At 52.6% G+C, this 22,448-nt stretch overlaps 1 protein-coding gene across 1 annotated transcript; it reads right to left on the reverse strand.

Annotated features, from left to right (window-relative positions):
• Positions 1 to 1,064: 1,064 nt before the first annotated feature.
• SMG9 (SMG9 nonsense mediated mRNA decay factor) lies at positions 1,065 to 21,547 on the reverse strand. Its single transcript, XM_054588576.1, has 14 exons — positions 21,304 to 21,547; positions 18,634 to 18,789; positions 16,043 to 16,117; positions 15,687 to 15,951; positions 15,493 to 15,590; positions 13,236 to 13,348; positions 10,243 to 10,354; positions 8,012 to 8,107; positions 7,515 to 7,600; positions 5,077 to 5,183; positions 4,284 to 4,391; positions 3,997 to 4,125; positions 3,575 to 3,719; positions 1,065 to 1,831 (listed from the first exon to the last, which is right to left on the reverse strand). Exons 2-14 carry the CDS (start codon positions 18,781 to 18,783, stop codon positions 1,753 to 1,755), a joined length of 1,563 nt encoding a protein of 520 aa, XP_054444551.1. The 5' UTR covers positions 18,784 to 18,789; positions 21,304 to 21,547; the 3' UTR covers positions 1,065 to 1,752.
• Between the last annotated feature and the right edge of the window lie 901 nt (positions 21,548 to 22,448).

Genomic DNA, 22,448 nt, shown 5'->3' on the forward strand with positions numbered 1-22,448 from the left:
TGGGGGTCTCACGGCCTCCCAGGCCATTGCCCCCACCTTCCCCACTCTGGCAGCCCACCACAGCAACCAGCAGCCCACCTGGGAAGCAGGGGGACGGGCTGGGCCATGGGACAGATGCGTTCTGACAAGATCTCCGTTGTCTACCTGGAGAAGGCTGTTAGGAGAGCCCGTGCAGATTGGGGCAGTGGGGCAAGGGGGCAGAAGCCTTTCCGTAAGAGGGCAGTGAATGTCACAGCCCTGAAGGGCCCTGGCGACCACTAAGGGAGGTTCCCGTGTAAGGTGTCGTCAGCAAGTGGCAGGGCCAAAGCCTGCTCCGGGTCTCACTCTCCCAGACTTCAGCCCTCTCTTGAGGCCTGACTCCCCACTTCGGACCAGACCCTCCCTGGCCTCTGAGGGCTTTTTTCCCTTTCCTCCCCTCTTCGGTTGTGCTTTTTTCTTGACAGACTCCGGATTCCCATGACATGGACACAGGACTCTATGGGTCTGCCCGAGGGCAGGTGGGAGCCAGGGAGACAAAGAGGAGGCATGGGGCGGCGGTAGACAGGTGAGACTCAGCTGGGCAGACTGGAACCAACTGCTTCGCGGAAGGGTGGAAGGTTTGACAGGACTGATCTGAGGTGGCGGGGACGGCCAGACCAATGCTGAGACTGACTTTGGGAACTTTGGGGACCACTAAGGTTAGGTGCCATATTTAACTGAGCAGATGAGAGAAGGGACTAACTGAACTGTGTGATGTTTAGCGGGTGGGCACGGGGCGGGGGGGTAGGTCTGGATTTAAACGAAAGGTAGGGACCATTTTTAAAGTAAGAGCAGATGAGGTTTATAGGGGAAGGAAGCCCCCATATTAATCAACAGGCATCGTGTGCAAGGGTCAGGTCTGAGTGTTTGAACAATGTAGAACGGGCTTCAACCAAGGGCAAGTATGATATTTAACCAAGTGTATTTAACTAGACTCGTTCCCCTATTGTTAACCATGTATTAAATCAGGCATTGTATTCAGGCATTTCACCCAAGGCGGCGCCGTCTTCACGGGAGGGCAGGTGACACGAGGGCAGGTGAAGGGCGCTGCGTTTTCCGAGCTGCGGCAGAGAGGGAGGCTTGACGTCACCCCAGAAAAGAGCACCCCTTTCTGGGGGATTCATCTGCTCCCAACAACTCTATGACCGATACTGAATGCGTCCCTGTGGGAAGTTCACTCAGGCTCCCATGGGTGGCCATGGATAATCTGCCCGCGAGGGTTCGGACCCCAACTTGCCCTGCTGCCAGGACAGCGGCCTGGGGAGAGAGGAGGAGGAGGAGCGCGAGAACAGGACTGCACAGCTGCATTTATTTGAACCACCAGAGAGGACTTCCAAGTAAAGAGCTTCCAGACCGGGCCTCACCTTACAGGAAAGGGCTGCGAGTCGGGGAAGCGGGGGCTGCTGCTCCTGTCCCTGCAGAGGGAGGCCAAGATGGGGCCTGTGCTTCTTGGTGACCATTCAGGCTCCTCCCCCTACCTATCCCTGTCGGGGGCTGAGCACGGGCTGCCCCTTCCCAGGTTAGGGGTGGCATCTCAAAGTCGCCCCTGAACAACGCTGCCCTGAGCGGGGGTCCTGGCACTGAACACCTCGTGTCTCTGGGCGAGGAAGTCATGGTCCCTCATCCACCAGGGCTGCTGTCACTCTCCAGCCGCCGGTGGGGGGACGTAAGTGCTCCGTCGCCATCCACTGGGGACCCAGGAGGGTTCCCCGCGTGACCCTCCTTCCCTGCGTCTCAGGCCAGCAGGCGGCTGTACTCTGCCAGGGCAGAGGACTTTTTCACCCCGTCCCAGATCCGGGCAGCATAGTGGAACCTGCGAGAGGAGGCCAACAGTCAGGGTTGCCCAGCTAGGGCCCCCCGAAGCCTGGCCCATGTACGACCTGCGGGTGAGCCTCCTCAGCTGGGCTGCAGGGAAGGTGCCAGCGCTGATGGGAGGTGGCCCTGATTCCTTGACTGCTCCTGTGGTAAGTGAGGCTGAAGGTCTGGGATCTGGACTAACGTCAGCCCCTGCCTCCAAGTCCCAACTAACCCCAACGCCACTGAGTGTTGGCCTTTGTGGGAAGCGGTTCTCTCTCTGCTTCCCTCCAAAGTCTCCTGATGATTGGCTACGTAACCCCTCCACCTCCCCGATTCTCCCCTCCCCTGGGCCCTGGTTTAGACCAATGGGAGGGGCAGAGCTCCCGCCCACCTCGCCCTGCCCCCACTGCCCTGCTGCTGTTACTCCCTGCCCCTTCCCCAGCGACGGCCAACAAACCCAGGGAGCCGAGACAGAGGCTGCACCAAGCCAGCACCAAGCCAGCCTATTTTTTTCAAATCTGTTTCTCTTAGAAAGTAGAGGAGGCAGACCTTCTGTGGGCTCTGTACATAGAAAGTCACGTAAAGCTGGGGCTGCGGAGGGGCGCGGGGCTCTGGGAAAGCGGGGTGGAGGCCAGCGGGCAGAGGCGGGGGAACGAGGAGGGGACGACGAGACTGAACGCAGTGCCGGTCCTGTGGCTCCTGCCGGCTTTCTGGTTTCCTTTCCTGCGAGGCCACACTTTCACACTCAGGGCCTTAGAATGAATCTTCTTCAAGTTTGACTGGGTCCACTGGTTCTACTCTTCACAATCAAGTGACACCTAACCACAGGTATGTGACCTCGCTATGTCACACTTCTCTCTGAGCCTACATTTCCCCACTAGTAAAATCGGTGACGAAACCTGCACCCCCTGGCTAATTAGGAGAATTCAAAATCACACGAAACAATGTGGTACATAAAACAGAAGGCAACACATGAACATACTAACTTAGAGATACAGACAATAGTACAGCAGTGGCTAGAGGGGAAAGGGGTAGGGGAGGGTGGAGAGGGTAAAGGGGTCAAACATCCGGTGACAGAAGGAGACTGGACTTTGGGCAGCGAGCACACAATGCAAGGTACAGATGATGTATCATAGAATTGCACACTTACAACTTAGATAATGCTATTACCCAATGATACCCCATTAAGTTTAATTAATAAAAAATAAAATAAACCTAACCCTAATACAACTTTGTAATTATAATCTTAACTTGTACCTTAACCCTCCAACACTAACCATCTAACACTAATCCTAATCTTCTAACACTAACTTCATTTAACACGAAACCTAACATTAACCCTCTAACCCCGATAGCCTAACCCTAACCCTAAACCCTAAACTTTAAACCCTAACACCATAACCATAACCTTACACATAACCCTAAACCCTAAATCCTCAATAATCCTAACGCTACTTCTAAAGCTAACTCTAACCTACCTGCTAAACCTAACCCTAAACTCTGCCCTAAACCCTAACCCTGACCCCAATTTTAACATCTCTCCCCAAAAAACACAAAATGAAAAACCGCACACACACACAGCATGCTGCCCGACATGGAAGGGGCGTTCACAAGATGGCAGCAATCAATCATCGATGTGCCAGAAAAGGAAAGTGAACGTGGAGAGGCTCGGAGAACATGCTCAGTGGGCACTGGTCGGGGGCAGGGGTCTGGCGGTGTGTGTGCCTCACACTGACCCTTTCCTGCCAAGAGCTCTTACCAGTTCTTCTCGGTGAGGATTGTGTGTGACAGCTGCGGCCGGGCCATAGACATCACTTGGCTCCGGAGCTTGCTCACCAAGGACTGGAAACTGGGGTGGCCACGGTACCCGGGAAGCAGGGAGAAGAGCGGGCTGGAACCGAGTCCTGGGAAGTTAGGGGGGGAGAATAAGGGGCCTTCCAGGAGCACCTGAGTTCAGCCCCACCCAGCTTTTCCTGTACTTCCACGACTCTGAAACCTGCCCCCGAGAAAGGCTCCAAGCACCACAGAGACAGGCCAGCCTCCCCTCACACCCGGCGGGGGTCCCTGTCATCCCCAGACCGGGCAGCCCGTGTCTCCCCCTAACTGACGTGAATCTGTGTCCACCTCAGACCAAGGAAGCCCCGGCTCCCCGCAGCTGATGGCCTGGAGGGGGAACCACACCTGCTCTTGGTGGGTTTTCACTCTCCGCTTCACTGTCCATGAAGGGCATAAGGAACAAGTTGACCTCAGAGTCCAGGAAGTCAGGGGGGAGCCCAGGGAAGACGTTGCACTGTAACATGGACAGGGTACCTGGGGGAGAGAAACGATGAGCCTGCAGGTACCATGCTGCCAAAGGCGGGGGGGTGGGGGGGACAGACGTGAAAGATGGTCACGCCAGGATCAGGAGACCAGTCTGGGGATCTAGGCCATGAAGTTTGCCAGCTTGGGGGTGGCTCGGGGACCCTCACCCTTATAGCGCAGGTGCGAGTGGGCCATGAGCTGGTCGATCATCAGGTGCATCTGCCGCAGCTTGCGAGGACAGAAGTCCTCTCGGCGAGCTTTGTTCTGTAGGAAGACTGGGAATGGAGGGGACAGAGGGCCCCGTGAGGGTTGGCCATGTGCACTCTCCCTCCTCACCGCGAAGATCTGCCCTTACCCCGGAGTTCAGATCACTTGTAAATATTTATGTCATGTGTAACTTCACTTTAGCACCAGGCCCTGGGCAATGCTGGAAACCCACGGATGAGTCAGGTTTGGTGTCTGCCCTCAAAGATGGAAAAGACAGAGGAGAATGATGGCCACGTGATTAGCATTATTTCACAAAGTGGCACCAGGGTCTTGGCAAGGCCAGAGCCCTGCCTGGGGTGCCCTAAATGAACTAGATATTTGCAGAATACCCAGGCGTCTACAGAGCAGAGCAAGGGACAGAGCAAGCAAAGGAGAGGTCCACACAGCGCCACCGCGGGAGCACCGGGGCGTGGGGCCACTCCATCAATCCAACACTTGCTCCCTGAGCCCGAGGCTTGGCGATGCCAGGGACTCAGAAACGGGCAGGCTTGGGTCCTGTCCCCAGCAGGCTCCCATTCTGTTCGAGGAGCCAGACCCAGACTCGGGGTCACACCCTTGGCGGCCAGGGTGGGGCTGAGGCAGTGGGACACTTACAGAGAGTTGCAGCTAATTTTTTTGACTTCCCTCCTCCCAGGTCCCCAGTGTCCCTGGTTTCGCCCTTCTTTCCCCTCTGGCCCCCAGCAAACCTCTCACCCAGGTGGGGGTAGTACTCGGTGCCTTCATCGGAGCCCGAGGAGCTGCTGGACTCGTGGCTGGGGGACGGGGTGGAGGGCTTCACCATCTCTGCTGTCTGGAGGAACCTTGGGATTTGGGGGTACAGGTTGGCTGAGGCTCTGGCACTGGTACCCCATATCCCACAGCCTCGGGGAAGGAGTTCCCTTTGCAAATCTGATGAAAGCTACAGCCACGCCCAGAATGGCACATACACACCAGATTTCTCACAAATTTTAGGGAATTCAGACACAAACCCATGGATTTACATCTACTGTATGCATTTTTAAAGAGTTTATGATATTTTAAAAACAATTTTTTAGAGGAGTTTAAGTTCACGGCAAAACTGAGTGGCAAGTACAGGCACTTCCCACAAATGCTCTGCTCCCACCCCCCAGCCTCCTTGGCTATCGACATGCCCATGAACCCACAGTGACACGCCACGGTAACCCAAAGTCGGCGGTTCGCTCTGTGCCGTTTACTCTTCGGGTTTTGACAAACATGACATGTATCCAATGTGATATCATCACAGAGTTGTTTCGCTGCCCTAAAAATCCTCTGGGCTCCCCCTAGCCATCCCTCCCTCCCTCCAAGCTCTGAACCAAGGACCTTTATACCATTTGCACAGCTTTGTCTTTTCTAGAACATCATGTAATTGGAATCATACAGAACAGCCTTTCCAGATTGGCTTCCTTCACTTAGTAACATGCATTTAAAATTCCTTCATGTCTTCTGTGGCCTGAGAGCTCATTTCTTTTTAGCACTGAATGATACTGCCATGCCTAAATGTACCAGTTTATTCAGCCACTCACCCACTGAAGGACATTTTGGTCTCCTCTAAGTTTTGACAATTATGAATAAAGCTGCTAGAAACACCTGTGTGCAGGTTTTTGTGTAGACGTAAGTTTTCAGTTTATGCTACTTTTAGATAATGTTTCCAATCACGTAAAAGCAAATTCTGTTATGCTGTTATCAGAGGTAAGGAATAATGGGATGTGACAAACTGATGGCCCTTTCCCTCATACAGACACACACGGACGTGTTCGCCATTGTTTTCAGGGGCTTACCTACTCCAAGAAGCCAACGCCCAGTGCCCGGAACAGCAAACAACATACATAAATGTTCAACGTTATTCATCATGTGAATGAATTCCAATGAACAACGGTGGCAGGAAGGGGGTTTCAGAATTAAGTTGCTTAGATCTGGTCACAGTAACCAGCTCCCCACCAAGTTTTTCCTCACACCTGGCCAGACCCACAGCTCAACGCCACGCCCAGGGTAACTCACACAAACAGAAAGCTCCCATTTATCAATTGCTCACTATGTACCAGGCACTGCGCTGAATGCTTTAAATTCTTTTAACTCACTTAATCTACACAGAACAGTTCTACCTATGCGGAACTGTGGAAAAAAGAAGCCACTTCCAATGGGAGCTGGGAGTCAAACCCAGGACCGCCTGATTCTGGAGACATCTGCTTCCTTCAGCTCAGCTCTCCTCTCCCAAGAGCCCCCTTCTGACCTTGTGCCTGGGCCCTGTGCCCATGGCTGCTGGCTTCCCCTCAGCTACCTGCTGCGGCCCGAGGCCAAGAAGCCTCGTGGCCATAGGTTCTGAGCCAGTTCTGTCTGGGGGCATTTCTAGCTGCTTTAGGCAGGACTCCGGCCAGATCGACTCCCTCCCTTTGCCCGCCTGCAGGGCACCAACAGGACGGCACACACGCCTGCAGGAGATGGACAAGGCTCTAAGGACCAGACAGGCCAGCTCCTTCTGCTACCCAGTCAACACGCCTGTACTACATATCTCCCTGGGCCAGGCACCGAGTGAGGCACCGGGGACTCTGTGCCCCTAGTCATCCCTCCCTCTGCCTAACCCCTGGCAACCCCGGAGCTTCCACTCTAATGGGGAAGACGGTCCATAGAGACCTACAATGTCCTGTCAGGGTCGATGGAGCAATGAAGGAACACAGCAGGGCGGGGGGAGTGACCAGGGGCTGCTAAGCAAGAAGTCAGGGAAGGCCTGAGGGAGGGGTTCTGAGAAGACCTCCGGGAAGGGTATTTCTGGCTGAGGGGACAGGAGTGCAGAGGGCCTAAGCTGCACGGGGAACAAACATGGGGTCAGCACGGCTTTACCGGAGGCAGTGAGGGCAAGCGGCAGGGGAGAGGGCCAGCGAGGTGCCTGGGAACACAGACGGACCCCATAAGCTGGGCACTGGATGACTCCGGATTCTGCTGAGTGATGTGTAAAGCAAGCGGAAGGCTGTAAATGTGTGTGCGCGCTGAGGGAGGGTCAGGTGGTGTGGCCCACCCCACGTGCATTTTAAAAGAATCCCGCAGCAGCAGCGTGGAACCTCTGAGACCTGGGTAAGCAGCTGGGTCTCCGGCTGTGTCTTGTGGCTGCCTCCCCCTCCTCTGCAGCCCCTCACCTGTACAGACTGAGGTCTGTGAACCAGTCCTGGACGACAATCACCACGTGGCAGACCGTGAAGAGGAAGGCAGCGATCTGGAGTGACTGAGGGTGGGTGGGAGGGAACGGACCACAGAGTTAAAGGTCCCCTCTGCCCAGAGAAGAGGCCCTGATCCCGGACTCAGCTGAGGGGGTGTCAGGGTAAGGGCCTCAGAGCCTTTAAGCACCTACTGTGTGCCCAGACTGTGCTGGCACTTCCCTCCTGGGTCATCCCATAGTGGGGCATAGTAGGAACCATCACCCCCACTTTCAGAGGCAGAGACTGAGGCCTGAGGGGAACGGTATGGTTAATGGCTTCTCTGATGGGCAGCGCCAGATCTGACCCTCAGTGCTGCCCTCTTCCTACAGCCAGGGCTCTGATGGAGCAGAAACAAGGTCAACCCACACCCAGCCCCCATCACAGATCTTGCAAGGAAGGGTAGGGCCTTGCCCCTGGGCCTGGCTCAGCCCCCTCACCTGCATCTCAACGTAGGTGTGGGGAAGGTTGTACTCTGGAGGCAGCTTGCGGTCATTGTTGATGAGGTGGTCCAAGATGGAGGGGCTCAGGATGGGCTGGAGCAAGGGAGAGGAAAAGAGGTCAGGGAAGGGGCTGGGAGGTCAGGATCCTAGGGGTCACGGTTACCCACGTCCCACATGTTGAGGACAAATACTTCGCCTCTCTTGGGACAAAATTCGATCAGAAACGCAAGCAGGCAGCTTCAAATTGGCACAGTGCTAGTCAGAAGAGGTGAGGGCAGTGTACAGCAGTGTACACCCTCCCCCGGCTCTCAGGGGCCTCGTGTCCAAACAGGACAGACCTAGTGTTAACAGACTTAACATTTACCTGAATGAGTCATGTCCCTTCAAGACCCTTTTGTTTTTAGTTGTTTCAAATGCTTTCAAAACTTTGTTAAGATTATTACTTAGGTCAAGAAATGGTTAGTTTAAAAATTGGTGAGGACTTAACGAAATGTACCACTGGGTATAAAAGAATCAGTGATGAGCTCATCAAACTTTCCTTAAAGCAACATCCCATTGGAAACCTGTAAGAGTGCCCTGGCTGGTGTGGCTCAGTGGACTGAGCATCAGCCTGCGAACCAAAGGGTTGCTGGTTTGATTCCCAGTGAGGGCACATGCCTGGGTTGTGGGCCAGGCCCCTAGTAGCGGGGGCGCATGAGAAGCAACTACACATTTATGGTTCTCCCTTTTTCCCTCCCTTCCTCTCTAAAAATAAATAAAATCTTGAAAAAATAAGAGAAAACCTGTAAGAGCTACATTAGCTTGATAGTCTGTCGCCGCCTTACAGCAGTGACGGGGATTAAGTAAGAGGCTTTTCCAACTGCTCACTTTCTAGACTCCAAACACTGAGTGTTTATTCTGTGCTGTTTGTCTAACTGCCATGCTGCCCTCCATGCCCTCTGACCCAGCCGGTACCCACTTCAGTTCCCTTCCAGGTCCCCGTGGTCCATGCAGATGTGACAAATTGTCACCAACTCCTAAAGTGAGGACGACCTATCCAGCATGCAGGGCCCTCCCTGGGAGAGCCGTGGGCTGGTGCGGCGGGGGCACAGTATGCAGGAATCAGACTGATAAACCCAGCGCTGCGGTGGGAGGTCCCCGTGGGCACTAGCGGGTGCTCAGAGGCGGCTTCCAGGAGGAGGCCACACCCCAGAGGAATCTGCAGGGAGAAGGCATTACCCAAGCAAAACGGCAAGGGCAGAGCGAGGCTATGATGGTGACGACAGCGACAGCCGAGAGTGCTGCGTACCTACTGCATGTCGGACGCACTCGACTTGTGTCAACTCCTGAAGCTTCACAAAAGCCCCACGTTTCAGGGAAGGGGAACAGGATGCAGAAAGCCCACAGGGGAGAGACCATGGTGAGGCCTGTGCTGTGTGTGGTAGGGGCGGGGGCTACACCAGAGAGGGGAGGTTAGAGAGTCGGGAGGAGGACGCCACATAAGCCCTGTGTGCCAGGCGAAGGAACAGGGACTTTGCGTAAGAGCAAGGGGGAAGCTAAGGAAAGCTGCCAGTCAAATACATGGCAAGCCGCTACCCAAGGCAGTGAGGAGCCTGAATGCTCCGCACGTGGCAGGTGTGCCCAGCACAGCGCCTGCACAGCTCCGCTGGATCCCTGCAACGATCCTATGAGGGTGAGCGTACTTATCTCCACTTACGGATGAGGAAACTGAGGCTTGGGAGAGGTTAAAATTTACTTCAAATGACCCAGCCCATAAGAATTAAAGGCAGAATCTGACCCTGGCTGGTGTGGCTCAGCAGACTGAGTGCCAGCATGTGGACCGAAAGGTCACCAGTTTGGTTCCCAGTCAGGGCACATGCCTGGGTTGTGGGTTCAGTCCCTGTCTGACGTTTCTCTCCCTCTTTTTCTCTCTCCCTTCCTGTTTAAAATATATAAATCTTTTTTTTTTTTAAAGGTAGGATCTGGACATAATCCAAGGCCCACACATTTAACTGCTAAGGTAGGAGATTCTTTAGGCTACTGTGTACATATGAAAGGGAGAAGAGGAGGGCAAAAATCTGACAGGAAGAGACTAAGGGCCAAAAAACACATGATTTGCCCAAGGGCACCTCCCATTTCCTTGGCTTGGCTGTAACCACATGCAGACCAAGTAGGGTGCTGGCCGAAAAATATTCTGGGATGGAGCTGAATGCCACACACAGCAGGGCGGGGCAAGTGGAGGCTGGCACCTGCGTGTCCAGGAAAACAATCCGCTCTTGGGTAATAAAGAAGTCGATGCCACTGGTCTGGTTGCCCCCTCGTTCCTTCATTTCGGCGCTCTGGGCCCGGAAAACATACGCCCTGTGGAGGAGCAGGTGGGGAGAAGCACAGTTTAGTTCTCAGTCATTGACATCTCCAGCGTGATCCATGAAATCTGCCACGGGCTACATGGCTTCTTGCCTCTCCACACAGCCTTCCATTCATGGTCCCTGCTGTTGGGAGGGGGGCGGGGCATGAGGCTATGTTTTAAACCACATGATTCCACCCCCTCCCGTAAGTACATCTGTTAATTCAGGACTAGATCTGATTTCTAAGATTTAAATCCCAGCTCTGCCTCTTCCTGGCTGTGTGGCTTTAGCAGATCTTTTTTTATCTTTTTCCTTGGTTTCTTCATCTGTAAAGTGGGGATAACAATAGTGTCAAACTTCTTAGTGTTATTGTGAGGCTAATACATGTAAAGCCCTTAGAAGGGTGTCCAATATGCTGCGACTTGCAATTATTAGCCATTAATTACCAAATGTACCTGCTCTCCGCCAGGCACTGGAAACACAGCACTGACAGCTCTCCACAGCAGGACGCTGTTTGGTATCTTGGTTCCCAGCTCTCCCGTCAGGCAAGTCCCTCTCATGTCTATCTGTGCCGGATGCCTGGGATCTGACAGCAAAGCTGGCAGAGCTGGGCTTTGCCCTAAACCACTGAGGCTCAACTTGGTCACTCTGTGACTTAAAAGTGATTTTGTCTCTTTCAGTTTGTAAAATCAGAATCATAGTATCCTTCGTATGTTGCTATGCATAATGCACTCCTGTGTATAATGCACACCTGTGTTTTGGTGCACACTATACGTGGCATTATTATACCCATGGTATATAATCCTTATAACCATCCATAATGCGCATCCTTGTTTTTCCATCAAAAATTTGAGCAAAAAACTGTGCACTGTACATGGCAAATACTGTCCCTCTCAAAGGGTAAGTGCCACCTACCTGAGATACTTAGTATGTTATGTGACCTAGAGCAGGTATCGTCCCACTTAACAAACACTGTACTGTACTCAAAACCTACTATGTGCCAGGATATAGCAGTGAACAAAAAAGATAAAATCTCTGCTTCCATGCAGCTTCTGGCCTAGCTTACAAATCAACAGAAATCAGAAACTGCAGGCGTTAGAAGAGGTGTGTGGAGCTCCAAGTGGGAATAAGTTTGTGTATGGAGCAGAGAAAGACTGCCCTAATAGGCAAATGATGCTGAGGGTGAGAGAGAAAAGGGGGGTTAATTAAGCAAATTAACTGACTTAAAGGGGGAGGTGGGAGGGATGGAAGGTGGAAGCAAAGACTAATACAGGCAGAGGGCAGGCGACTTATGTAAGGGTCAGAGCAGTGTGGGAAGAGCAGCGAACAAAGGCGGCTGGGAGCAAGAGGGCCCCGGAGGGGCGCAGTGAGGAGCTGGAGCTTTGGCCTGTGAGCCTAGAGATGCCCCTGCAGAGACTTAAGTAGAGGAGTGACAGGACAGGATTTAGGTTTTGGAAGGCGGCCCTCACTGCTGTGTGGCCAGGACTGTCAGGCGAGAAGAATGAGTAAGGACAGGCAAGCCCAGCACTCGGGGCTGCCCTTGTCCGCCTGACCCGAGGCCCGAATCCCCTCCTGGCTCGCTCCGCTCTGCTCCGTGGCCTCCACGCCAGCCTGCACACAGGCCGGGCATTCTCCTAGCTCAGAGGTTCACGCCTGCCAACCCACCGGCTGGAACGCTTTCCCTGCCCCGGGCCTGCTTCTCCTCAAATGCCCCCTTAGTGACGCCTTCCCTAACCACCCAATTTAAAACTGCAAGCCAGCCTTGACACTGCCTCCCTATAATCCTTTCCCACTTTGTCATCACCTTCCAACATGCCCAATGATGTATTTGTTTGCTTTGTTTACTACCTCATCCACTGCTAAAGCCACAAGCAGAGAGGGGGCGCGGCCGATTGGAAGGCAGAGGAGCCTCCCAGCTCAGGGTCTAGTGGATACTTGTGTTCCGGCAACAGTGGTCCTTAACCTGTTCTGGGTCTGCGTCAGCCCTCACCAAGATCTGGTGGAAACTATGGACCCATTTCCTGGAAGAAATCCCTGACTGCAGAAGTTTGTAAAATTCTGCATTTATTGTTACGGTGTTGTTCATGGACCCCCTGATGCCCATCTGTGGAGAGCAAGCTAATACCACCTGCTTTATTAAAAAACAAAAACAAAACTATTTTTCTGAGATAGCTCCAAGTGGCTACTACCCCTTCTCCTCCCTCACTTTGAGTCTTCCTTAATTAAACTGTGTATGCCCCCTACTTCCTAATCTCTGCCTTTCTCCCTTTGTCTCTCTGTCCCTAGTTTTGGACCCTGGTTCTTAAGCTCCCTCCTCCACCACGTCTCCTCATGTGACATCATCCTCTGTCTTTGCAATTGCACCCGTCCTTACTCAAGAACACAGGACTGAGGCTCCATGTCTCCCACCCAGACCTCTCCCATTCTATTTCACAGCTGTATCAGCCACATCTGTGAGCATTTGCCCGATGCCAGTCTCTCATTACTTTTTGCCTTCCTGATCTTACTTCATCCCCCCAAATCCACTTTACAGATAAGGAAGTGAGATGCTGGAAGGCGAAGTGACCCGCCCAAGGTCAAGCAGCTGGTGAGTGGCAGGGCTGAGACTAAGGTGGCCTCAATCCAAAGACAAACGAGAACTTCATCCCAGGTCCTGGCTGGGCTCTGTGCCGTTTCCCAGGGCAAGGCAGGAAGGGAGGAACAGGACTGGTTACCTTGGAGCCAAACAAAATTCAGTCCAACCTCTATTCATCCTCATCTGATGAAGGCATTGAGGACAAGAGAGGGGAAGCAACTCCTCAAAGACGTTTGGTGATACCACTAACGACGTCCCGTCTCAAGTAGGGGCCCACCTTCCTCCTAGCCCCCCACACCCCTACCTGATGCCTCCTCACCTCTGATCCTCCTCAGGAGTGTTCGCTGACAACAATGACATGACCATGGACTTGCCTGTCCCCTGAAGGCCCAGGACACCAACCACCAACACGTCAGTCTGATCCAACAGGTACTGCGGGAGAACGCAGGAATGTGGCCCTCAGGAACCCGTGAGCTGCCTGAGCGGGGATGACGAGGGGCCCCAGACTTCTGTGGCTTGCCCACCTGTCTTGCCTGTGTGTGCACGTGCGCGTGTGGTGGTGGGGGGGTAAAGGAGTATTTGGGGCACGAAGAACAGCATTTGTGAGGGTCCCAAAGTGGAAAAGAACCTGACATAGTTAAGAAGCTAACAGGAGTCAGCGTGGCTGGAACACCGTGGGAAAAGGGCGGCTTGGCCTTTGGGAAGAGAAGGGGGAGGCACAGGAACACAAGGACAGGTCAAAGACGACAGGACTTGGTAGCTGAGGGCTAACAGAGCCGACTCCTGGGAGGCTCTCTGCTCAGCCAGGCTGGGAAAACACAGGAGGGAGGCGTGAGAAGGGGAGCAGCAAGCAGGGACAGGCGATCAGTCCTTCCTGGCTCTTTCTTACTGCCTGGAAATTCCTGAGCCCTTCACCTCTGGGCCACTAAGTCTGCTGACTTTCACCACCAGAGGGCATAAGAGACATTGCTCAAGAGAAAGGAATACAGTTGGTCCTTGAAAAGCATCATTTTGTTATAAAGTTAGTAAGACAAACAAAGAAATCAATTCCCAGACGGGGTCACTGTCCGTATGGAGTTTGCATGTTTTCTGCATGTGTGCATGGGTTTTCTCCCAAGACTCCGGTTTCCTCCCACATCCCAAGGTGAAACGGCGTGTCTACGTTGTCCCAGTCTGAGTGAGTGTGAGGGTGGGTGGGAGTAGCTCTTTGACAGCAGGGTTCCTGTCTGGGGTGGGTTCTCACCTTGCACTGTGAGCTGCAGGAACAAGCTCACCTGTGACCCTGAACTGGAATAAGTGGGTTGGAACATAATCATCTGACTTGTTTTTATTAATCTTTGACTCTAAGATTAATGAAAACATTTATTTCAATGTTTAATATTAGGAGTGTTTTGGGTTTTTATTTAGAAGTTTGATGATGTTTCTGTAACCAGGAATATGACGTAGGAACTTAACTCTTGTTTATATCAGTTAGCCTAGGGTAAAATTGGTTTCCTTATACATCATTTTCCTTCAAGTCATAGTTTCCAAGAACCTATCAAGGATGTTACATAAGAACTCACTGTTATGTCCTCAACTGTGGCTGCTGCTCCTCAGAACCACCCCGAGAACTTAAAAAAAAAAAAAAAAAGCAGCAGCAGCAGCAGCCAATCCTGGGCCTAACTCTAGACATATGAAAACAGCAAATCTAGGACTAGCCCTGTTCAACAGGGTAGACACTGACCCCGCATGGCTACTTGAATTAAAATTAAACAAAATTAAAAATCCAACCCACATACTGGGATATGTGGATAAGTGCTCAAGAGCCACACATGAGGATACTGGTTCTCACACCAGGTAACGCAAATATGGAACATCATCTTCACTGCGGAGAGTTCTACTTGACCATGTGGACAGATGAGGCTTGGACACAGGCTCCTTTTTTTTTAAAACACAAAACCTCCCCAGTTGATATCAATGTGAGAGAGGACACAAAGAGGCAGCAGGGCCAGGTGATAGCTGGGCCCGGCACGGTGGCCTAACACGTCCAAGCTGCTGCGGAGGGAGGGGTGGGCTGAGTGGGAGCCTGATCTGACAGGCCTGGGGGTGGGGAGAGCAGCTGCAGAGGGGAAATGAGGACCAGGGGCCTGGAGGCAGGGTGTCAGTCCAGGGATGGGAGTCTGGACCACAGCCGAGGTCACTGGGAGGGAGGGGGAACCTCTGGGGAGTGATATTCAAACCAGTTAACACTAGTATGACACAGGTTTCCACCAGTTTGGAGGGGGACTGAAGCAGGGTCGAGGAGGCCACCCTGCTGTGGGATGGTGCAGGAGATCCCCGGGCACCTAGGTGGCAGTGGGAGCACCTCTTAGCCAACTAGCATCAAAGTGGGTCAGTATTCTCCCAACCAGTGCAGCTGAGCTAGTGAAGCGGCTCAAATTCAGGCCTGGCCATTGAGAGCTTTCAGATCCATTCCCTCTCACTGTGGCAAGCGCCTAAAAGCTGCCCGGCCTGGGGCTGCCCACCACGCGGCTGGAGGCAGCGAGGGTGTGCGACCTGGGGAAGCTGAAGCAGGGAGAGACCCCTCCCCCCAGTACCTCGATGGCACTGTCGCACCAATTCATCTGGTCATCCACCAGCTTAATGCTGTGCTTCATGCGCTCTGGGGGCAGCAGTTTGGCCTGGCCCACGACAGCTGGAAACACAAAGCACAAGACAGAAGACTGGGCGAGGCTCTGTCTGTGTGAGGGGGTTCCGACTCCCCCTCAGGTCCCGGTCAGCCCCAACTCACGGTCCATGACTGCTGGCGCGGCAGTGCCCATGCCCCGGTTCTGGATCTGGTACACAGGCTGGGTGGGTCTCTGCCCCTCCTTCTCCCCCTTGGGCGGCACGGGGGCTGCAGGGGGTGGCGGGGTGGTGCCCTCGGGGGTCGAGGCATTTGTTGTGGCCGCTGGCCCTTTCCCCTCCTCCCGTGGTTTCATGAGGACGATGGGCTTCTCGAGAGGGGCTGGGGCAGGTGGGGCAGCAGGGGCTGTTGGAGGTGGTGGCTGCTTTGACTGCGGGAGTGAGAAGGTTCAAGTCAGTGGGGGAGACGCTTGCCCTACAATGGCTCCCAGCCTCCCCTTCCCAACATTTTCCCCTGCTCACCCGCTCTGCTGGAGGTTTTGAGAGGATGATGGGAGTTTTCTGCATGACAGAGGCGCTGGTTTCTTCACTGCCATCCTGTGGTGAGGGAAGGCAGTTACTCCACGGACTCCTGGAAACTCCTCTGAAAGCCTTTATGTGCCAGGAGCTATTCTAAGAGCTCTCATATATGAACTCCCTCACTCCTGCCAAGAGCCCCATGAGATAGCTACTATTGTTATCTCCACTTTACAAATGAAGCCATTGAGGCACAGAGAGGTTAAGTGGCTGGCCCAAGGTCACACAGACCATAAGCAATGGAACCAGAATTTGAACCCTGCCAGCCTGACTCCAGAACCATGCTGTGAACAGCTCCCTCCAGCTGCCTCTCCTCAACAAGCCCAGGTGGAAGGGACAAGGACTCTGGAGCTAGACAGATCTTGGTTCAGACCTGGCCCTGCCGCTTGTTGGTTGTGTGAATTTGGATAAGCAACTAACCTCGCTAATGCCTGTTTCCTCATTTGGCAAGTGGGGATGGGAATTCCTGTGTTACAGGACTATTACGAGTCTGAAAGAAAACAGAACTCACGAACTGTCCATGTGGCATCTGACACATGGCAGGTGCTCACTATCCGAGGGCTGCTGGTAGCGCCTGCCGTTCTGACCCTCTCCTCCTCAGCCCTACTCATGTGCTGGCCAAGCCCATGGACTCTTCATGTCTCTTCTGACTCACCGCCAGTCTGCTTGAGAAGAGAGACGTGAGTTTCAGTCCTGTCCTTTCTTTGGTATCTTTCTTTCTTTTTTTAAAAGATTTTTATTTATTTATTTTTAGAGAGAGGGGGAGGTAGAAAGAGAGGGAGAGAAACAGCAATGTGGGGTTGCCTCTCACATGCCCCCTACTGGGGTCCAGACCTGCAACCCAGGCATGTGCCCTGACTGGGAATCAAACCAGTGACCCTTTGGTTCACAGGCAGGTACTTAATTCACTGAACCACACCAGCCAGGGCCTTTCTTTGGTTTCTTGATTAACCTCAGGAGGGTCCTGATCCCTCACTGGGTCTGTTTCTTCTCCCATATATTGAAGATTCTTATTTTAATCCTGCACACTTCACTGGCCTCTGGTAAAGAAAAAAAACAGAAGGATAACACGAAAGTGTTTTGGGAAGAACAGTTGTGAGAGAACTGTTGGAGGAAAGGCTGTGGGCTTTCAGGACAGGGAGGGAGACAGGCAAAAGGGTCCAGGGAGGAGTGGAAGGCACCTGGGACTGAGGCTGAGGGGAGGGAGACAAGATGATGGACAGGAGGTACATTCAGGAGACACAATGTGCAGCACTGGTGTCTGACTGGCATGGGGTGGGGGTGGTAGGGAGGTGTCCAGGATGAGGCCTAATGGGTTGTCATTGACTCTGGGAAAAGAAATGGCAGAAGGTTCTGAGGTCAGCAGGAGACATGAAGGATGTGAGGAGTCCAATGGCCAGTTAGGAGGCTGCCAAGGCTCAGCAACCAAGTCAGAGACAAAGTCAAGCACTGGGAGTTGTTTGTTCAGGCGCTGAAGCTGAAGGTGTAGAAAGATGGTAACATTTCCCAGGAAGATGTGTGTGGGAGGAAAAGAGACCCTTCTACCCTAGGGAAGAAAATAAGCAACATCTGGGCTCCCTGTGAACAAATTATTTTTCATCTTTGCAGTCTTATGGACTCAGAAACTAGTCCCAATTGTTACCTTCTTCCACCCCACCAAACAGCTCTCAGAGGCTGGCAGGACCCTGGAGAAAGAACCCAGGGGACAGATTCTGGCAGTAAGTCACCTACGCACAGAAGAGCAAGGCAGCACCTGGGCCCACACCAAGGCTCTGATTCCCAGTCCAGAACACACTCTGCAGCAACCTGATGGTGCTGCACGTAAGGCTCGGCTGCATCTGGGTTCGAGTCTTGGCCCCAAAGCTTACTGACTATGACTTTGGGTAAGTTCCTCCCCCCCGAGCTCTTCTTTCTCCTCAGTGAAAATTACATGTATCATAGATTCTACTTCAAGGGGTAGTTAGAAGGATTCAGGAAGACCCAAGGTGCTCTGCATGCTGCTCAATAAATGAAAATAGTTGTTTTAACAATGGTTAAAACCTGAAAGTCTTTACAATGACTTGAGCTAAAGCGTGAGCTTACGGCATCTCTCAACTCAAACTCTCCAATGCCAATTTCGTTCAGTGAAATCCAAAGTTCTTTCCACAGCTCTGACCTCATCCTCCTATCACTTTCTCCATCTTCATCCACTGTAGCCACACTGGCCTTCAGGCATGAACATACCAGACATAGGCCTCAAGGCCTTTGCATTTGTTCTGTCTAGAATGCTCTTCGCTCAGATTTTTGTCAATGCTTGTTCCCGCACCCCATTCAGGTCTCTACGGAAAAGGCACCAGTTCAGAGAAGCCTTCTCTGACCACCTAACCTAACATAGTTCCCTTTATCACACTCTGCCCTCTTACTCCCCAAGGGCAGTTGGTTTTGTTGACAGATACATCTCCAGCATCTAGATTAGCACCTGACACATGGCAGGTGCTCAAAAAACATCTGTGGAATGAATGGCTACAGAAACGCTGTCCTTGGGACTAGAAACTCACCCGTCTCTCTCTTTCCCATGGTGCAATGTAATCCCTCTCCCGACCACCAGGCCCAGAGAGATTCTGGGGGCCTCCAGGGCCAGGCTCCTTCCACCGTCGCCGCCTCTCTATACCGTAGAGCCCAGGCTGACTATGACCAGACTCAGACATGGTCACCTACAGAGACAAAGAGGTGGATTTTAGGGTGAAGAAAGTCTCTCCCTCTCTCCACTTGGTTCACCCCAGACTGTAAGAAGACACTTCCTTTCAAGAGAGCTCTGTAGCTGTGGCAGTGACTGCCAACTGTCTCCCAGTATTTGTTCTGCACTTCTCCCTACCCCCCCAAAAAAATAAATAAAATCCTAAGTTCTGAGCTAGGTACCTAACTATCCAAAATACACTCCTCAGCCTAGTTTGCAGTTAGGTGTGTCTATGTGACTGAGTTCTTTCTGGTCAATGATGAGTCCAGAAGTGTGTTCTGGCAGTTTTCAAAAACTTTCCTTCACAGAAGCTGGCCTGGGCCCTTTGTTCCTTCTTCCTCCTGGCCAGAAGGAATGTTGGTGTGCAGGCTGGAGCTTAAGCAGCCAACTTGCTCTGTGAGGCAACTTAGTAGAAGGAAGGCATGGTAGAACAAAATACAAAGTTCGGAGTTCCCTATTAACCTTGAATCGCCTACCTAAAGATTCGGTGAGAAACAAATACACTCCTACTTGTAACCAAGACTATTCCCGAATATTAATCATATTAATCGTTTAGTTCCAAAATAAATGTAATTCTTAGGGGCAGGGTCACATAAAAATGGGACATTCTGTTTCCCAAAATGCTGCAAGGCATCTCCTTACAAATCAGTAGCATGGCCCTCAGGGAGACAACTACCCTTTTGGTTAACCATGACTGGCCTACGTGGGGGCGGGGCTCCGGCATCCAAGGGCCTACTTTCCTCTGGTGTCCCTCTCCGTATCAGGGTCTGTTTACCTTCCATTGCTGGTGGTTCATCATCCATTACTCTCCAAGGTCTCACCAGTGTTTACGTCATAAATATACTTTACCTACATGACCCACTCCCTACCATTTAAGCATCTGTTTACCTAGGGACCTTCCCCAGGTGTTCCCGCATCATCTTAGGGTACTCTGAGTACTTATCTGTCTGTTTATAGGACTACAAGGCCATCTGCCATTGCGTATGGGTCAAGGTGGCAAACTGCAGCCTATGGACCAAATTTGGCCTGCCTTCTGTTTTTGTAAATAAAGATTTATTGGAACATAGCCATCACGTTACAAATTGTCTATGGCTGCCTCTGTGATTCAATGGCAGAGATGAGTAGCTGAGACACAGACAGTGTAGCCCTTCACAGGGAAAGTTTGCTGACTCTTGCTTAGCTGGCTCCTAAGTGCCTGTTACATCATTCGATGAATCCTCTCCAATCCTATCCCAGTACAAAGGGACGTTAACAAGTCCCTGGGAGAAACTTTCTAGAACCAGAGTTTCTGCTTACAGGATGCAGGAGTAATTTTGCTGGCCAGGTAGGGGCCTGTCCGGCTCCCCTCTCACTGCTCTGTGTGACCCCTTCCATGGCTACAAACCGAAGACAGGAGGACAGGGCCTGTTTACAAATGTTTATGGAAATGATTCATTCAGCACTTAAATGACTGTTTACAATCTGAGAAGAAGATTCTCCTCAGAACTTGCGACTCCCTACTTCCTCCCTTGCAATTAAGTGTTTGCCCTACACATTATTCTGGAGTTTTCACATGTCAGTGGCGATTCTGTCCCAGCACTACAAAGTGTCTGATTACGGAGCTAGGAAGGCCTCCTTCCCATGCAAACAAGTGTCCATTTGCTTGTAATTCTGGAAGCCTCCGCAGTATTTGAGTCTGTTTAACAGCCCCTATTGAGAGTTCCCCAGAATAAGGGTCCACCTACATGCAATCTGTTTACCCTCAGTGTTGTTTCCAAGCTTCTCTGGGGATTCTCCCCAAACGTATAAAGCCAGTCTAAGTGTCTATTGACAGGACTCTTATGGTGACCTCCCAGAAACTGAGTCTAATTACACATTTCTTTGGAGGGGCTTCCTCAGTACTTATGCATCTCTTCACACACCTTTTGGGGACCTTCCAGAATCTGTCAATTTGCAAATTATTTGGGGAGACTCCTAATTCCTAACTCCTTATTTATGCCCACCCTAATGGAGCACTCAAGAGACTACATGCTGTTCTAAGGACTCGCTGGCACTGAAACATATTCACAGGTTCCTAGGTGAGCCCTCCCCTAGAACTGATAAGTCTATTTATTATCCAAGGGCCTTCCCATATGTAGGCATATGTTTGCCGGCCTCCTATGAGGAGTCCCCTACAACACAGCGTCTGAAGGTATCCGGGTCTGCTTGCGGGCCCTCTGAGAGCGCACTCCCACAATTTCAGTTTCTCTTGACACGTTCTTGGAAGGACCTTCGCATACTTTATAACCAGTTTACAGGCCCTCTGTTACATCTCCCAGAACCGATGTTCTTATTTGCAGGTTAATGTCTCCTCCCCTCCCAACCCCACCCCCGCGAAGCCGGCAAAGTGCTGCCCTGGGCTCCACGCTCAACTCCACACCCCCGCGGGGGTCCCTAACAGTCGAGAAGGAGGCGGGCCCTGAAGCTTTCCCCGCCGGTGCGCGTGCCTCGCGCGGGCACTCGGCCCCCTTACCTAAGGCAGCTGCTGATTGGTTCTTAAGACGCGGCGCGCACTCTCCGTAATGGGGGGTGGAGTGGGGGCGGGGAGGTTCCGCCAGCAGCCACCCGCCTGTGAATAGCGTCTGGGGGGCCAGGGGCGTGGGGGAGACGGAAAGAAAGCGGGCACCAGTCACTTCGGAACCGGTCTGGACATCCCGGAATCGGCACCCACAGAAGCACACAAGGCCGGAAGGTGGAGGTGAAGGCGGCCAAGATGAGCTCAGGTTCCGCGAGCGTGAGGGCCCAACTGAGCATGCGTCGTTGTGAGGCGGTTGACCTCAACACGCATGCGGATTCCGGAGAGCCGGAGGCCGGCGCCCTGCGGCTCCGCCCCAATGCGCCTGCGCGTCCCTGGGAGCCGGCGTAGGTAAGCGGAAAAGAAAGAGACCGCGGCTCCGGAGATTTCAGCTTCAAGTCCCGCCTCCTCAGTGGTTTCGTCTGGACGCGGTAGGGTGGGGCAGCAGGGAGGAAGTTCAGTCTCCAGGACGGAGTACGTTTTGAGAACACAGGAATAAATTTGACCTGGCGTATGCGCTTGAAGAGTGTGCTCGCATTCTGTGGCGGGAGACGGCTAGAGGTCAAGTCCCTTAGGAAAGGGGAAGGTCCAGACTGGCTTGCACTAGAGAGTTCTCCCGAGGTGGGAGGTGAGGCAGCAGGAAGGGGTAGGTCGGGCTCTAAGGGAATCCAGTGTCAGGCTTTGTCCCGAGGGCCTGACAGAGACAAAGTCGGGGGAACTGGACCACTTATTATATCCCTCGGAGCCTTCGGTGGGAGAGGATTTAGCTCAGGGTGGAAAATTCAAACGCCCGTGGGCGGAGTCCTGTGTGCGCCAAAGAGGAATACACTGCGGAGAGCTTGGACCTTAGCGCAGGCGCAGTCCAAAGGGTTCAGCGGCTGGGCTCGGGCGGTTGGTTATGCATGGGAATGAATGATTGTTAAGGAGAAGAGAGACATATGTATGGTTTATTCATATGTGCCATATATGATAGGTGAACGGGGGGACACCATTTTTCATTTGAAATCGTACTTTAAAAATTTTGTGTTTGAACAGGGAGCTTGTCCATTTTGACAAAATTCAAGCAGCCACTGGGGTACATAATAAAATAAGTCTTCTGATAT

The sequence above is a fragment of the Pteronotus mesoamericanus genome, unplaced genomic scaffold, assembly GCF_021234165.1.
Source record: "Pteronotus mesoamericanus isolate MK-2021 breed Mesoamerican mustached bat unplaced genomic scaffold, CSHL_Meso_final scaffold_137, whole genome shotgun sequence".
Taxonomy (NCBI): domain Eukaryota; kingdom Metazoa; phylum Chordata; class Mammalia; order Chiroptera; family Mormoopidae; genus Pteronotus; species Pteronotus mesoamericanus.